Below are 17,293 nucleotides of genomic sequence, written 5' to 3'. Positions count from 1 at the left end.
TAATTGTGCACAGTGTTCTCATAATTTTTCAATCTCTCCTATATCTACTTTTAAATCTTTTTCTTATTGTTAATTCTCCCATTTTTCTGGCAGAGCTATGTGTATTTTCTCTTTCCCTGTCCCCCTACCGCAAACTAAGGTTTTGAATTTAACTGATTTTATTGCCTGCTTTTCACTTTATATTGCTTTTCTTCTTGATTTCCTTTGATCTGTTTTTCTTAGCTTTGTTTTATTGATCCTTTTCTAACTCCAAGAAATGAAAGCTTAGTTCAGGTATGACAAATATGTGGTATGCATATTCACCACTCTCATCATATTCCCTGTCTGGGGTAGACTTTACTAATTTATCAAAGTACTTCTTCCTGAGCTCAGAGAAGTCCTCATAATTCTCTTCAACACAACACTCTGGGCAATCGGCTGAAGCCAGTATATCAGTTGAAGTCAATATGCCATTTGTGTCTTGGTTAATTTCTTTTCAAACTTTTTATATTTTAACAATGAAAATAACTACCTTTGAATGAATTTACCTTTGAGTACATCTCTGACTATATTTCACATGTAAGTTTTGATATGTACACTTCTTTTTTTCATTTAAAAAAATTACAGCCTTACTGAGGCATAACTGACATATACAACTGTAAGATATTTAAGGTGTACATCATGGTGATTTGATATGTGTATACACTGTGAAAGGATTCCCCCATCTAGTTATTTAATACACCCATCACCTCATATAGTTATCTTATTTGTTTTGGTAAGAATTTAAGTTCTACTCTCTTAGCAAATTTTAATTATACAATACAGTGTTATCCACTATAGTCACTATATTTTACATTAGATCCTCAGATCTTATTCATCTTATAGCTGAAAGTTTGTACCCTTTTACCAACCTCTCCCTATTTCCCCCACCCCCCTAATTCCAGGCAAGCACTTTCCTACTCTTTATTTCTATGAGTTTGATTTTTTTTTTTTTTAGATTCCACACATGTATAAGTGATACCATGCAGTATTTGTCTTTGTCTGGCTTATTTCACTTAGCATAATGCCCTCAAGGTCTATCCATGTTGTTGCAAATGGCAGGATTCCCTTCTTTCTCATGAGTGAATATTTTACTGTATATATACCACAACTTCTAAGTGATAGACACCTAGCTAGTTTCCTTGTCTTGGCTATTGTAAATAATGCCGCTTCGTACATGGGGGTACATACACCTCTCCAACATAGTGTTTTCCTTTGACTACATTCCCAGAAGTGGACTTGCTGGACCATATGGTATTTCTATTTTTAATTTTTTGAGGAACCTCCATACTGTTTTCCATAGTTACTGCACCAATTTACATTCCTACCAACAACGCATAAGGAAGGGTTCACCTTTCTCCACATCTTCACCAACACTTTTTATCTTGTTTTTTTTTTTTTGATCTGTAAGGAATTATCTTTTAAAATTGTTTATTGAGTTAATGATAGGTTACAATCTTGTGAAATTTCAGTTGTACATTATTGTCTGTCAGTCATGTTGTAGATGCACCCCTTCATCCTTTGTGCCCACCCCCCACCCCCCCTTTCACTGGTAGCTACTCATCTGTTCTCTTTGTCCACGTGTTTAAATTCCTCATATGAGTGGAGTCATACAGACATTGTCCTTCTCTATCTGGCTTATTTCACTTAACATAATTCCCTCAAGGTCCATCCATGTTGTTGCAAATGGGATGATTTTGCTATTTTTTACGGCTGAGTAGTATTCCATTGTATATATATACACCATATCTTCTTTATCCATTCATCTGTTCATGGGCACTTAGGTTGCTTCCATGTCTTAGCTATTGTAAATAATGCTGCAATCAACATTGGGGTGCATTAGACTTTCGAAATTGCTGACTTCAAGCTCTTTGGATAGATACCCAGTAGAGGGATAGCTGGATCGTATGATAGTTCTATTTTTAATTTTTGGAGGAACCTCCATACTGTTTTCCATAGTTGCTGCACCAATTTACATTCCTACCAACAACGCATAAGGAAGGGTTCACCTTTCTCCACACTCTCACCAACACTTTTTATCTTGCCTTTTTGATGACAGCCATTCTAACAGGTGTGAGGTGAAATTTCCTTGCAGTTTTAACTTGCTTTTCCCTGACCATGAGTGATACTGGACACTTTTTCATGTACCGTTGGTCATTTGTATGTCTTCTTTGGAAAAATGTCTATTCAGTTCCTCTGCCCATTTTTTAACCAGATTGTTTGCTTTTTTGGTATTGTGTTGTATGAATTCTTTCTGTATTTTGGATATTAACCCCTTATCGGATATATGATTTGCAAATATTTTTTCCCATTCTGTAGGTTTCCTTTTCATTTTGCTGATGGTTCCCTTTGTTGTGCAGAAGCTTTTTAGTTTGATGCAGTCCCACTGGTTTATTTTCGCTTTTGTTGCTTTTGCTTTTGGTATCAAATCCAGAAAATCATTGCCAAGACCGACATCAAGGAGCTTATCTGCTATGTTTTCTTCTCATACTCTTATGGTTTCAGGTCCATTTTGAGTTGATTTTTGTGTATGGTGTACGGTAGTGGTCCAGTTTCATTCTTTTGCATGTGGCTGTCCAGTTTTCCCAACACTATTTATTGAAGAGATTATCCTTTCCCCACTGTGTATATTCGTGGCTCCTTTATCATAAATCTACTGGCCCTACATGTGTGGGTTTATTTCTGGGCTCTCTATTCTGTTCCATTGATCTATGTGTCAAAAGCATACTATTTTGATTACTATAGTTTTGTAATATAGTTTGAACTCATGAAGTGTGATGTCTTCAGCTTTGTTCTTTCTCAAGATTAGTTTGGCTATTTGGGGGTCTTTTGTTGTTCCATAAAAATTTTTTCTATTTCTGTGAAAAACGTCATTGGAATTTTGACAGGGATCGCACTGAATCTGTAGATTGCTTTGGGTAGTACAGACATTTTAACAATATTAATTCTTTCAATCCATGAGGACAGAATATATTTTGATTTACTTGTGCCATCTTCAGTACCTTTCATCAGTGTCTTATAGTTTTCAAGTCTACAGGTCTTTCATCTCTTTGGTTAAATTTATTCCTAGGTATTTTATTCTTTTTGATGCAACTGTAAATGGGATTTTTTTTCTTAATTTCTCTTTCTGATAGTTCATTGTGAGTGTATAGAAATTCAAGTGATTTTTGTATACTGATTTTGTACCCCACAACTTCACTAAATTAGTTTATTCATTCTAACAGTTTTTTGGTGGAGTCTTTAGGATTCTCTCTATACAATATCATGTCATCTGCAAATAGGGACAGTTTTACTTCTTCCTTTCTGATTTGGATGTCTTTTTTTTTCATGCCTAACTGCTCTGGCTAGAACTTCCAGTACTATGTTAAATAAAAGTGGTGAGAGTGGGCATCCTTGCCTTGTTCTGATATGTAGAATTCTTATTTTCAATATATTTGCAATATAGTTTTTATCCAAATTACTTAAAAGAATGTTTTATAATTCCAAAATTATTTGTACATTTTGTCCAGACATTTATTTTAATATCTCATTTTATTGCAAAATGGTCAAAGAATGAGGACTATATAATTTCTATTTTTTAAAGATTTAATCAAAATGTTCTAATTTTGAACAATAACCTATGGGAGCTCTGCAGGGCATAAGGTTGTATATCTACTAATTTAATGTTATTAATCATATTGTTCAAAACTGTTTATGTCCTTATGTTAGGTCTATTTTCCCTATAATAATGACTATTACTTCTATTTTTTTTCTGAAATTCATTATTTTAGATTGAATCTATCTTTTCTCTCATCATTTTTATGTTTGTATACTTTTCCTCAGAATTTTGGCAGAATTTTTAACATTTGTCCCTGATTTCACTGATTCAGTTTTCTGTAGTGCCCAATCTCTGTTCACTGTTCAGCCCAAAGTCTCATTCCCATGCAACCCTCCCTGACCTGACGGCCTGCTTTCTCTACGTGATAGCTTTTTCTAGCTCTACACACTGATGCAGCCTACTCTTAAATTTTGTTAACAATACACATTAGGTATTTTCTAAAATGTTGTTTTCCTTCTTCCTGAAACTTATTTCAGAGAGTGGCAGCTCCTTTGACTCTTCCCCATGGGGCTTCCTTGTAAGCTACACCATTCATTCCAGAGCCCCAAGATATTTTAGCATTTGCTCATCCTTAGAGAGGAAAGTCTAAGTTTCCCATTAAGAGCTTATGATCATGGAGGAACTGATATGGATTCTATCAAAGGTTGGTATAAATTCCTGCCCCAAACTTTTAAAAAGGTATTTTCATAATCAGATAAGAAGGGAAGTGAGGGATAGGAAATATCCAGCAGTTATAACACCATTTTAACATCCCAGCAGGCAGGGATGAGAAGTACAATTTTAATTTAAACTACACAAATATGAACCACCACAGGAAGAACACGACTCTCACGTACTTCTCTCCACTGGACCATACATACCCCACTGGCAACTTTTGGTTACGTGTGGTTACTAATACCCAGTTCTCTGAGTGATGTCATCGTCCATGTCAAAAGCAAACCTTAAGATCTCCTCATGCCACCACTGAGGTGCAAATGCTGAGGGTTGGTAGAGGGAAGAGAGTTTAAGTGCCAGACTCCTGGACTGGCCTTCATCTCTTCCTACTTGCAGTCCCCACTTAGAGTAAGAGGGTATTGTCTGGTGTACTCCAGGCCTCCCATGATTTCCCTAGACTGCACCCTCATAGGCACAGCAGTATGTAAAAGCCCCCAGTGTTGTTCTTCAATCCAATCCTTCCTGTGCTACATCTAACATAAATTCCCCCAACATTTTAGTATGAGAGTTACACTAATTCTTCCTCCTTTTGAGTATTTCATTGGCCATTTAAGTGGTAAAACTGGTGCAGAAAGGAGAGGAGTGAGTTCCTAAGTGCTTACATTGCTTTTTCCCAAAGGCAATATTTTAGGATGATTAATCTGCCATTTGCTGTATAGAATGGATCTGAAAGTCCTGCTAAAGGCCTTGGAAATCAGCGGTCTACTGGGAAGAGTCTAAGGTTAGCCCAGTAGGTGAGATGGATTCCGGTTTTCGCTCTGCCACTGACCACCTGTGTACCTTGCAATACTCAGAGCCCTGCACTATGCCTCTATCTTTATCTATCTATTCCTTTATCTTCCTTTATCTAAAGGTCTATCATTATATATTTTACAAATGTATAATTTAGAGAATCTTACATTTAAGGATGGGTATGCCACAGATTCAATCATATTTCTTGAAACTACATATAACAAACAGCTGAAACGCTGATAGAAGACGGTTAACCTACAATATGACATCTTCTGTGCTCATATCAGGAACCTATTTTGGATCATTATAACTCCTGATCACTTTGCTTCATTTTAATGACTCATATGTTAAAAAGATGTCACATTTTTTTTTAACCTGATTCTTATATTTATATTTTTCTGACATTAATCTCTGAGCATCTTTCATCATATTGCTGACGTCATCCAATGTCAGGTCAGATTAACTGGTATTTGGCTTTACCATGCTGCCGAGCTCTTGACTGCTTTCCTCCCTCCTAATCCCTAGCCCTTTAATAAACACCCCTGTCCTGGTGCTGACACGGATGGCAGTTACCTTCGATTTCCACTGAGCTCACCCTGATGCAGAACATCCTAAAACCTGTGTAAGGAAAGGTAATCCCAGCTATTTAAAGAAAAGCCCTTTAGCTAAGTCTGGTGTTTCTTACACAGTTTTCCTTCTTCAGAGTAACCCCAAGGTAGAACATGGTTGACGCTGCTCTTCCAAATCCATCTCTAGTCTATGACTTTAGCCCATGTCTCTGGCAAACTCTAATCTCCTCGTGTCTCTTTCTCCCTATTTCCTGGAGAGTGTGATTCCGGCTCTGAAAAAAAGGTCATTTACAAGGAAGAGACAGTTCATATGCACGTAGTTGTTCATAGGCTGTCATCTTTCTTATTCAGCTGACTGCTTCGAAGAAATACCACAAATAGTTTTGAAAGGAGGATCTGAAGTGGGTACTAAATTATGAAGTGTTGCAAACATTAGAGAGGAAAATCAAGAGAGGCTATTGGCACTATGGAAAAGGCAAAAAAAAAAAAATCTAAATCATCCCTTCACAGAACTGACAAATGAGATTTAGCTAAGCACATGAACTTGAGAACTATAACAAAGAACCGTTGGGCCAAGAGGGGATGAGGAAAATGGCTGTAAAGCATTAGGATTAAACAGCAAATGTGCTCATAAAAAGGCTTTCAACAGAATAGACAGAAAACAAGTTATTTTGGTTAATTATTCAGTGGGGACAGTGGTTTTTGTTTTACAGATGGGAAACTGAAACCTTAAGAGGGAAAGTGACTTGAATATTATCATAAAGAAATAGGACCCCACTGTTCTGCTTCTCAACTCCCTTTGCACCAAAATCCAAACGACATTCCATTTTTTATGTTCTATTGTTCTCTAAACTCAACCCTCTAGGATGTGGAAACTTTGATGCTCTTGGAAATTGCTTCTATATTTGTCCAGTGCCAACTTCTGTGCTAGGAGAAGTTTGAAGTTCAACCCAAAAACAGAGGGTTTGGCATGGTCAAAAGCTCATTACAACTTCTCATTAGTTGCGTCTCTTGGGGCAACAATGGCATTCCTGAGTGTGACTCAGTCTCACCAGTCATAGCTGAGGGTTCCTGATTAATCTGAACTGAGCCAGAGCAAAGGCCGCAATACGCTCCAAGCAAATGAAGCAACACATCTTTCATGAAGAAAGTAAAAAATTACCTGAAAATGTTTTGAAATACCATCTTAGTATTAATCATAATAATACCTAAAACTCATTTAACATATATTACGTACCAGGCACCGTAACTGTGCTTGACGTTATTAATTCATTTGTTTCTCTTACTAACCCTGTGAGACACGCACTACTATTATCCCTGTTTTAAAACAGGAAACGGAGTCACAAAGATGTTAAATAACTTACCATGCTGGCTAGGAACATGAACTACTTTAGAACAATAAGAATATATCAACTGATACCCAGGAGCCTGACTTCAGGAGCTATGAAAGGTGCCTCTAGATTAAAAATAACTTCATCAATCCAGATAAAGGATGGGGTTCAGTTCAGTGACGGTTTCTTAGTGTGGTACGCTCTTCAAACGTACCATGGCAGTATCAGATGCTAACAATGGGGAAAACTGGGTGTACTTATCTTTATGTGTACTATCTTTACAACTTTTCTGTAGATCTAAAATTATTCTAAAATAAAATGATTATTTAAAAAAAGCTTTATCTGGATAATACATAGAGGGAACTTTTCATCGCATCAGTTCAGATAAAAATAATGCTATTCTTCTTCCTAAAAGTCAGGAGAATATTGAAAACAACACTGTCCATTTTCCGTGTAAGTGAGGGAATGGTAAGGTCTCCATCAGAGCTAACTTATTTAGCTTCAGAGACTTGTGCTCGAGTTTTAAAGGCAAATTGGAAACTATTTCCTGGAACAACGCCTCACAGCATGCCTTTTGATACTTGGATTATATTTCTTAAATTCTGAAGAAATCTTGCTTTTTTCCCCCCTTCTGTGCATTTTTGGTGCTGAGCTGTTTCCGGTTTTCCCACACTCCTGCCTGTCAGAGAGAAGAAACCACAAAAATGCAGCAAAGCAAAATTTGTTCACAGAGCTGCAATTCCATCTCAGAGGGCTGAAGAGCTCTCCTGCCAGCTGTGAGTTCAGGGCAGTGAGGGGTGTCTTCAAATGTCCACCCTGCTGCCCGCTGACGGAGGCCACCTCTCCACCAGAGGACCAGACAGCCACACAGGCCACCAATAACTGGAGAATCCACAAACCCGGAGCACACTGGCAAACTCAATATTCGTATGAGACTCACTAATTTTCCTCCCTAACTGTGGGCTTCTCAAACCTGTGAAGGAGAGTGTGGTTTTAGAATGCTCAGTGAGTTCTTACATGTGCTCGGTCTTGTTCCATGCACTTTACAGGTATTAACTCTGCTAATATTTATCAGCTGTCCTATGAAGTAGATACTCTTATTATCCCCACTTCACGAATGAGGAATCTGAGGCCAAGAGATTAAGTAGCTTGTAACTTGCTAAAGGCCTCAGGTTGGTAAAGTGTGGGGCTGGGAAAGAGTGGACGGGTAGTCTGGCTCCGGAGGCTGTGCCCTTAAGGATGTGTCTCTACTCCTTCCAGGGTGAGGGGCCACATGGCTTCCTCGCTATTGTGCTATTTGCCTTCCACTACGAACTGCAGGCTTCCTAGCACCCTTCCCTTCTGCTCCAGAGAGTTCTGCAAAGTCATTACGACGCCAATTATTCCTCGAACTTAGTAGGCGCGTAGTAAATATCTGTTGGATAAATGAATAATGGCAGCAATATAATCAAAACAGCCACAAGGGATTGCTTTCAATCCAAATCCAGAACTTGATTCACCATCCCAAGGGAAAAACAGTAACTGCTTTTTCTATGTCCTAGGGTTCTTTCTTACAACTAAAATTGATTTTTGAGAAGGACGAACAAATGAGGAGCCTTAATGAAAGCAAGAGAAATACACACACTCTCCTCTAGGTGTTTGCCCATGAAGGAATGCCCGCCTCTGCCAGACACCTTGGAAAAGGTATGCAATTTTAAATGGAGAAGGGCTGCTAGGACCAACACTCTTTATGAGGCCATTTCTGGTTCACTAGCTAAAAAATGGCTGGGGGTAGAGCGAAGGATGTGACCTAAAAAAGCTGATTCAGGCACGGAAATGTCTTTTTTGAGGTAAAATAGGTAGACTACAAAAGATAATCAGAAATACTGCTGCTACACAGAGCCTACTGACTAATGCCAAAGAAGTTAATCCCCCCAGTAAAATCCCAATCCTATGTCCTCCCATTCAAATGCCTAAAAGTGAACAAACCAACAAGGGTGGGCGGCAGGGGAAGGGTGTTGAATTTTATATGAAACTGAAAAGATCTGAATCTGTAGAACAACCAAGAGAAGAAGACATCTGGGGGAAGTTTTCATTTCCTTCCTCCCAGCCCACAGTGGAGCACTGTTACCTGGTGCACTGTCTGATTGTAGCTCCTGCCAGAGGCCGGAAGAGTTAGTTAGCGACAACCCTGAATCCTGCCAGCGGCAGCTCTCCTCTCAATCCCTGGGGAACCTAAAAGAGCAATGCCTGCCCCTCCCACAGGGTAGAGCCCAGACGTGGGCACGTTTCAATAGCTCCCCAGCTGGTTCTAATTTGTAGCCAGGTCTGAGAACCAGAGTTAGCTTTTATTCCCCATCAGGTGTTCTTCTTTTCAACATTTTAGTACAAATTGTCTTGAAGCCTCCATAAATAAAGAGTACTGTAAGCACAGAATTGATACAACTCATAAGAAATTAGACAGAAGATTACTGAAAACTTACTTGGGAGCCCTCTGGGATGTTGCCTTTCGGAGAACTTGTTTGTGATTGGATGGAGGTTTGGGGACCAGGGAGGAGGAAGAACTTGGAGGTGGCACCACTTTTTGTGGCAGAGTGGTTGGCTTCTGGCCACTAGCTGTGGCACTTGAAATTCTGCAAGCTGCACCATTGCTCATTGTCCATAAATTGCAGTTAGGTAGTGTCTGGCTCCCAAAGATGGCCTACAAAGAAAAGGAAAAAAAAAGATTTGATGGAGATGCTCTTCACAACCCATTAAGTGAATAACTGATTTGCAATCCTGAAGCAAGACCAAAAAAAAGGGAAACTGTTAAAGTAATTTTTTAGGAAAAATTTCTCTAATAATGCCAGTGCAGGTCCAGATTCAGAGACAGGAAATCTCTTGAAGCAGAAAGTTGAGATGGTCTTGTTGAAAGTACACTGGGCTAGGAATCAGGGCAGCTGTGTACTATGTATTGGTCCATACGTTATGATTTAGAAAGGCACTTGCTGTCTCTTCGTCTTAGTTTTCTTCACTGTTAAATTCAACAAATATTTAATGAACGTCTCCTACTGGGTGTCAAGTACTAGAAATATAGCACAGAACAAAAGTGACTTGAAGCTTGACTCAATCCCATTCACAGAACTTTGAACTCCTCTAGAAGGCGTGCACATTTGAAGAAAGAGAAGCAGCCAGTGTGGCTAGGGCATAGTGAGTAAACAGAGAGAGTAGAGAGAGGAGGCTGGAACAGAAACCAGGAGCCAGACCATGCACGGCCTTGAGGGCAATTTGTAGAATTCTGGTGTAGTAACACCTTGTTGACCTAAAGATTAACACAAGACTTTACATTTGAAAACGTTTTCAAAGTAAAATTACTACATGCATACTAGTTACTATATCAATACAAGATCAACACAAGGGTATTTTTGCTCACAGAGTAAGCCTATAAATAAATATAGACCTAAAAATCAACATCATAAACATCAACATATATGTAGAGTTAGGCTGTAAACATATACTACTTGCTTAAATAAATGCTTACGAAATTCTTACAACTTATTTACCTCATTAGAAATAACTTTTGGTGTCACACACTTTGTTTCTGATCCTTCAATACTATAAACACTACTTTCAATATGCATGCATTATAAAAGCTTTAAATGTATAATAATATTAAGAGAAAAATAATATAATTGACATAATACATAGGACTTTTTATTAAAAGGATTTCTGGCAATTGATTTCCATCTGTAGACATTACATTTAAAGAGATGTAAGAGAAATGTCATTTCCTCATGGCAAGGGCTAAAGGAATAAGAGCAAATGCTCTTAGGAACATTCACCTTTTAGATAGACTTAACTGGTATTATTTTTATCCTTTATGAATTTTATTTTTTAAGATATAGAAGATGAACTGAGTAGCTGTAGTAAAATGTTAAGCAACCCTTCTATATTCATGCCTTGGAATGTCCCATTGCAGGGAAATGTGTCCAAAGGCCCTGCGCTAGGCAGATATGAAGGGATCAAGGGATCTTGTGTGGAGTAAATGTGTTTGACTGAGAGGCCTGACAAGGAACAAAGCGACTTCAGAGGTAGAGGATCAGAGCATTTTCAAATGGACCAATCTGACTGAGATGTTCCTCATCTCTGCAAACCACTCGAAGGGGAGACTGTGGAGCTGTTCACTCGCCTCCATCTCTGATCCAAAGAAGTGGAACAAAGGAAGATCCAAACCCATGGGCAAAGCCAGCAGGGCAGCACTGTGGAGTGTGGACATGAGGAGAGGTCTTTAGATCTTCTAAGAGGGCCCAGAAGCCTGATCTGTTCCAGCAAGCTTTCTGAGGACAAGTAACCAAAGGGTGCAGCAAGAGGCCAGGCCTGTGGGACTGGCCCCAAAACCCATTTCTTTCAGGCACCGTTTCCATACCTGAGGGTCTCAAAACATGTGGGAGACACTCAACTGGAAGGAAGGAGGCAGGCAGGAAGGGCTACCCTAGGCTTGTATTCTCCCCACTATATCCCAATAAGTGAGTTTAGATTGAAGAGTGCTTGAGAGATACTCGATTCAGGACAGGAAGGTGACCAGAAATCAGAATGAGGGCTGAAGAGTTCCACATGACAACCCATAAACAAATTCACTGGATGAGTAGTAGAGGAGGAAAAACCATTGTTAGCAAAGAGCTCCTGGAATAAAAATATTCTTTATTTAGTTAAATTTTTCATGATGTGAGGGAACTGCCGTCAGTAAGAACATCTATTCAACACACGTTGCCATGGTGACGACTTAACCATATTTTTAAATACACTGAGTTTTTCTTTTGTTAAACAATCTTTCTGGGACAACTAAATACAAATAAAAAGATGCAAGATCAGAACAGTGAGTATAGTAAGCTTCTATTTGTGTAAAGAAGCACACACACAAACATGCACATATATACCAACACACATGCATACACGTTCTCATACAAACACACATACAATGTTGGTATCCTCACAGAACAACTCTGAAAGGGTATACAAAAAGCTGGTGACCTCCATGGAGAAGCGCTGATTAGCTAGGAGACCAAGGGGGAGGAGAACTAATTTTTTGCTATACATCATTTATACCTTTCTGAATTGTGTATCATCTAGACATAGTTATTTATTACAAAGATAAATTATTAAAAAGTCAAAAGGGGGGCCAGCCTGGTGGCCTAGCAGTTAAGTTCACACGTTCTGCTTTGGTGGCCCAGCGTTTGCTGGTTCGGATCCTGGATGTGGACCTATGCACAGCTTGTCAAGCCATGCTGTGGCAGGCGTATAAAGTAGAAGGAAGATGGGCATGGATGTTAGCTCAGGGCCAGTCTTCCTCAGCCGAAAGAGGAGGATTGGCAGCAGATGTTAGCTCAGGGCTAATCTTCCTCAAAAAAATATAAAAAAGTCAAAAGGAAGTCAAGTTCTAAGATTTAAGCAGGTAACAAATAAACTCTGGGTACAAGTCAAAAGTACCCAAATGAAGCCAAGTTTCAACCAGCTGGGTATAAAACCTACCATCAGCCCAGGGTGAAGAAGGAATTGACTGTTCAACACTTGTTATGGCTACGAAACCAGATGAGGTCATCAGTGAAAGGCAGAGTAAGTGGAAAAGAGCAAGGCTTTGCAGTCAAATGTGCGTAGACTCAAAGGTAGGCTCTGGCATATAAACCGGGTGATGTTTTCAAGTTACTTAACCTCCCTGAGCTTTAACTTCCTCATAAGCAATTATAATTGCTTAGCTGGACTGCTGGGGGTTAAAGGAAGATCACATATGTAAATCTAGCCCAGGCATTCCATAAAGGTTTCTTGAAATAAATCAAAGTACCAGGCACACAGTAGACACTCAATGAAGGCTCCACTCCTTCCCAAACCTCTATCTCGGTTTACTGAGGAGCCCAAGGACGGGATGACACGTCAGTCTGCCTATCTGTAATGATTCGTGAATGGTAGTTGGCTATGCATTTTTTCAACATATTTTTCTAGTCTTATGATGGTCTTACTAGCTGTGAAAGCAAACTTTTAAAATGAAAACATATGTTTAGGTTCCCTAGATCATATTTACTCAATTCTCTCTGGCAGAAATACTCTTTTCTTCTCTGAACACTTATAAAAATTTATTTGTATGTGTCTTATCACATTTAGCACATTCTACCATGTATTACAGCCACTTACGTATGGACTTTTTTCCCCTTCTGGACAATACCCACTGGAAACGGCTAGATTTATATCTGATTAATTTTTGTTTCACCCTCAGTGCCCAGTAGAGTGCCTTGAGCATAAAAGGTGCTTAATAAACATATACTCCATGAATGAAAAAGACAAAATTCACATTATGCCAAGTATTCATCTGTTTGCTTTTTAACAACAACTAAATTCTGTACAAGAAAATAGGCAAGTTTGTGTTTACACAGAGATGTAATCTTGTAACAGCACCATCCTCTGGCCTTTGAACAGTGCCTGGTGTGTTATTTGTATTCAACTCACACTCAGCCACAAAGTGTAAGTAAGACCTTCTGTAGATTCCACACAAAAATAAATTCACCTTCCTAGAAGAAAATTTTGTGGCAGGACCTTAGACATTGATGTTTGATAGTAATAAGATCAGTTTTTACCTCAAATAACAAAATAAAATAAATTAGGAGAATTGATTATGTAGGAGACTGTCATTTGTCTGGATACTAACGTCACCGACTAATTGCCCTGAGGAACTCAAGGGAGGTTTCAGAAGCAGTTAACTCTTTCTCCAAATTGTCTTTCTCTTTTTGTTATGTGTAAGGGATGCAATCACCAACCACCCTGAACCAGGCCAAGCCAAGAGCAAGGCCTGTGACCTTTTTTTTGAGGAAGATTAGCCTGGAGCTAACATCTGCCACCAATTCTCCTCTTTTTGCTGAGGAAGACTGGCCCTGAGCTAACATCCGTGCCCATCTTCCTCTACTTTATATGTGGGACGCCTGCCACAGCATGGCTTGACAAGCGGTGCCTAGGTCTGCACCTGGGATCCAAACTGGCGAACCCTGGGCCACCACAGTGGAATGTGCAAACTTAACCACTGTGCCACTGGGCCAGCCCACCTTTGCCTCATTTTTCATGCTAAGATCTCCTCTCCGGGAAGAGCTCAGGCCTTATTACCATAACCTGCAGTGTACATGGAAGCATCTTTTCCAACTGAGCCTGCGCAAACGAATGCCCACCTCTCCCTTTTGAATATTCATTTCCCATCCAAAATTAAAGGCCCCTGCTGTCCTGTGCTCGTGCTTGGGGAGAGCCATGACTTTGGAAATGATTCTGCGTGGTCTCCTATTTGCTGCAAATAAACTCTATTTTGTGTGACAACTACTTCTGGTGGAGAGTCTGATTTTAACTCACCAGAAGGCAAACCCACTTTGGTTCAGTAACACTAACAATTTTCTCTTTCTTTCTAATAATACTACCCTGATTTTGCATGGGTAGTATTGTCTACCCAGCTTAAAAATTACTTTTCCCAACTGTTCCTGTACCTAGAGATAACCATGTGACACAGTTCTGAGATGTAAACAGAAGTTTCCAGGTGTGGTTTCTGCAAAAGCTCTTTAAACAGGGCAGACTGGGTTGGTTCACAACTTTTGCCCTCTACTGATTTTCTTCTTCCCACTCAGAAGGTGGGTACCTAGCTAGAGGTGGACAGGTATAGGGTGAAAGTCACTTGTTAAGGATTGCAGAGGATAAAGACAGGAGAAGCACGGGCTCCTGATAGTACCATGGATTCTGGGAGAGCCCATCTCTAGATTTCTGATTATACGGGGGGAAAAAATAAATCTCCAACTTGTTTAACCTGGGGTGGGGGATGGGGGTGAGCCTATTACATGCAGCCAAATGGAATCCTAACTAAGCTGAGATATAATTCTCAATCTACCAAAGAGTCAAACTTGTTTAAGCCTCAGTATAACATAAATGTACAGTATCTCAAGAAAACAGATACTCTTTCCAAATACAGTAAAAGCTTCTAGGTTCTTATTTGTTGTTTGGTGATCATACTCTAATATACTGAATGGATAACGAAACGAGTACAATTCTATACCATCCAAAATTCCAAAAAGTCAGTAATGCAGACAAGTCCCCCGTTGTTTCACCAAAGCCAAGGCTAAGTGGAAGGAGATTAAAGCAGTCTAATCTGATAAGAAGACACCCAAGAAAATACCCAAGCAATGTTAAAAGCAGACATAGAAATGGATGTCTTTAGACTAGTGGCAGAAATCAACCTCCCCAGGCCCCACATAGCCTGTATTGGCCTCAATCCTACAACTCCACCAGTGATAGATTATTGTCCTGATATTCATTCATAAGTGGACAGAAGAGCTGCAGTAAGTTCTCTATATAATTTCGAAGAAATGTGACGTTTGGATGTACACTATCCGTGCTCTGCACCTGTGGGTGAACAACCCGGGGATGGGGGCTGCACCGTCATCACTCAACGTCCTGGGAATGGGAGAGCTGTGTGAGCACTGGCCTCGACTTGAGACCTGCTCGATAGATACAAGACTTCTGCTTCTTTATTGGGTGTGGGAAACAGCCATGCCTCAGCAAGGAGACTCATAGAAAACCACAGTTTGAGGGTTGGCTTGGCCCCAGGCAAAAGACTGGAAAGCCCCTCCTTCTCCCACAACAGAAGGGTACTCGTGGGTGGGAAGGAGGAATTTCTGATAGACAGAACACAGACTGCAACTTGGAAGGTTATGGGGAAGCAAGATCTGGGCTCTCTTACTAGAAAGATAATACTGTTCAGAGATTAAATTCTGGGAGGGTTTTTTTTTTTTTTTAATTCCTTCCAGAAAAACACTCCTTTTAGTCTTTACTCAGGCTTCTTGGTGATGCAGCAGAGCTGGACGGCTCTTTGTAGCAAAATGACTCTTTAAATTCATTTTCTGAAAACAAGGAAGATAAGGTAGGCAAAAGATAATCTCTATTTGAGTGGGTTAATGTCTCTTTGCACCCCCTTTACTCTTGATTTCAGAAGAGCAAACATTTCTAGGTATTCTTCTCCCCAGATGAGATTTTATCCTAACTTGGAGAAAGTTCCCATTACATAGTATACAAAGCCACTTCTAGTATGTTTCTCTCTGGCAGCTCAAGGGCTAGGATGGTCTATCTTCCCGAGCATGTAGGACACTTGTCATTCACGTTACTACAACCGGACTGAGAGCTGTTCAGTGCAAAGATCATATTACGGCTTTTGTGCAACCATACAACGCTGTAAAAAGCTTGGGGCCAAGGTAAGGGTAAGGGTAGCTGTTCCTATTTTGGCAAAAGCAAGCTTCCAAAAAGCCTTTGTCTCACACTCTATGGAGTTCTTGGCTGTCTTCCATTCACAATGTTTGTCAGCTGGGACAAGACTGGAGGCTGAGCAAGAGAAACAGAGTATAACTTCTGGTACTGTCACAAGGCACTGGCAGTGCTATGACCCCGACAGGGATGGAGTGGACACTCTGAAGACGATGCTGTTCATACAGAGAGAGAACAATGACACAAACACCTGAGACAGGACTTTGAGTGCCAAAGATATTGGAAGTCTGCCAGCATATCCTTCCATTTCTTGATTTTAGAAAGCTCTTTCTCCTTTAGCAACTAGGAAAGAAGGCTCCTAAATGACCTACTCTAAAGGATGTGAATACAGGTGTTTACTCGGACAAAACAATTTAGGAGAAACCATTATTCACCAGCCGACTGAAACCACTATACTTCCAGGCAGTCCCCAAATCAACTGTACTTGTTGACATTTGAAAAACAATGCAGGTCATTAAAAACAGATATTCAAATATACTCATGAACCTCAGACTCCTTCATCTAACCAAAACAAAGACACCAACAGTAGTCTCTGAGTTGGTTTTTCAATAGTAGTGAAACACACAAACTGATCTGGGGCTGTGTGTGTATTACAACCAAAGAAGCCCAACTCGGTGGCAGCTGGCTAAGGCAAGGGCTGCAGCCCATGACCCAAAAACTCAGTGAGACTAATCAGCCCTAAGATACTACATGGATGACCTTCCCTCACTAGCAGCCCCACCACCCTTTCTAACAAGAGAACCAGTAGTAGAGGCTGATATTCTGATGGCAAATTTAGACTCATACGACTGTAGACTCTGCTTTGCTTTCTCTCTCTTTCTCCCTCGACACCCCGTAATATTTGAACACAGATCTCACACACTCACAAAAGGTTGACAGACTGAGATTTTTTTGTCTTTTTTGGAAACACTTAAATTTCTTTAATACATGTTCATTTGAAAAAGGAAAACAGTTTTTAAAGTCATTTCAAATTTTACTCTGAGGTAATTTCTGGTAACATTTAGACTTTTTTTTGTGTCTATATAGACTTATTTTTT

The 17,293-nt window shown here is 39.7% G+C and overlaps 1 protein-coding gene across 1 annotated transcript in view; it reads right to left on the bottom strand.

The window, feature by feature from the left end:
* Positions 1 to 17,293, bottom strand: part of TTLL5 (tubulin tyrosine ligase like 5) — a 273,379-nt gene that overhangs the window by 56,743 nt on the left and 199,343 nt on the right. The window contains exon 31 of the mRNA XM_046647530.1: positions 9,425 to 9,642. Within this exon, the coding sequence (XP_046503486.1) occupies positions 9,425 to 9,642 (218 nt within the window). The remainder of the gene's footprint in view (positions 1 to 9,424; positions 9,643 to 17,293) is intronic.

This window comes from Equus quagga, chromosome 20 (genome assembly GCF_021613505.1).
Source record: "Equus quagga isolate Etosha38 chromosome 20, UCLA_HA_Equagga_1.0, whole genome shotgun sequence".
In the NCBI taxonomy this organism is placed as follows: domain Eukaryota; kingdom Metazoa; phylum Chordata; class Mammalia; order Perissodactyla; family Equidae; genus Equus; species Equus quagga.
The sequence above is the reverse complement of the archived record's forward strand: the minus strand, read 5'-3'. Positions and strand labels throughout refer to the sequence as shown.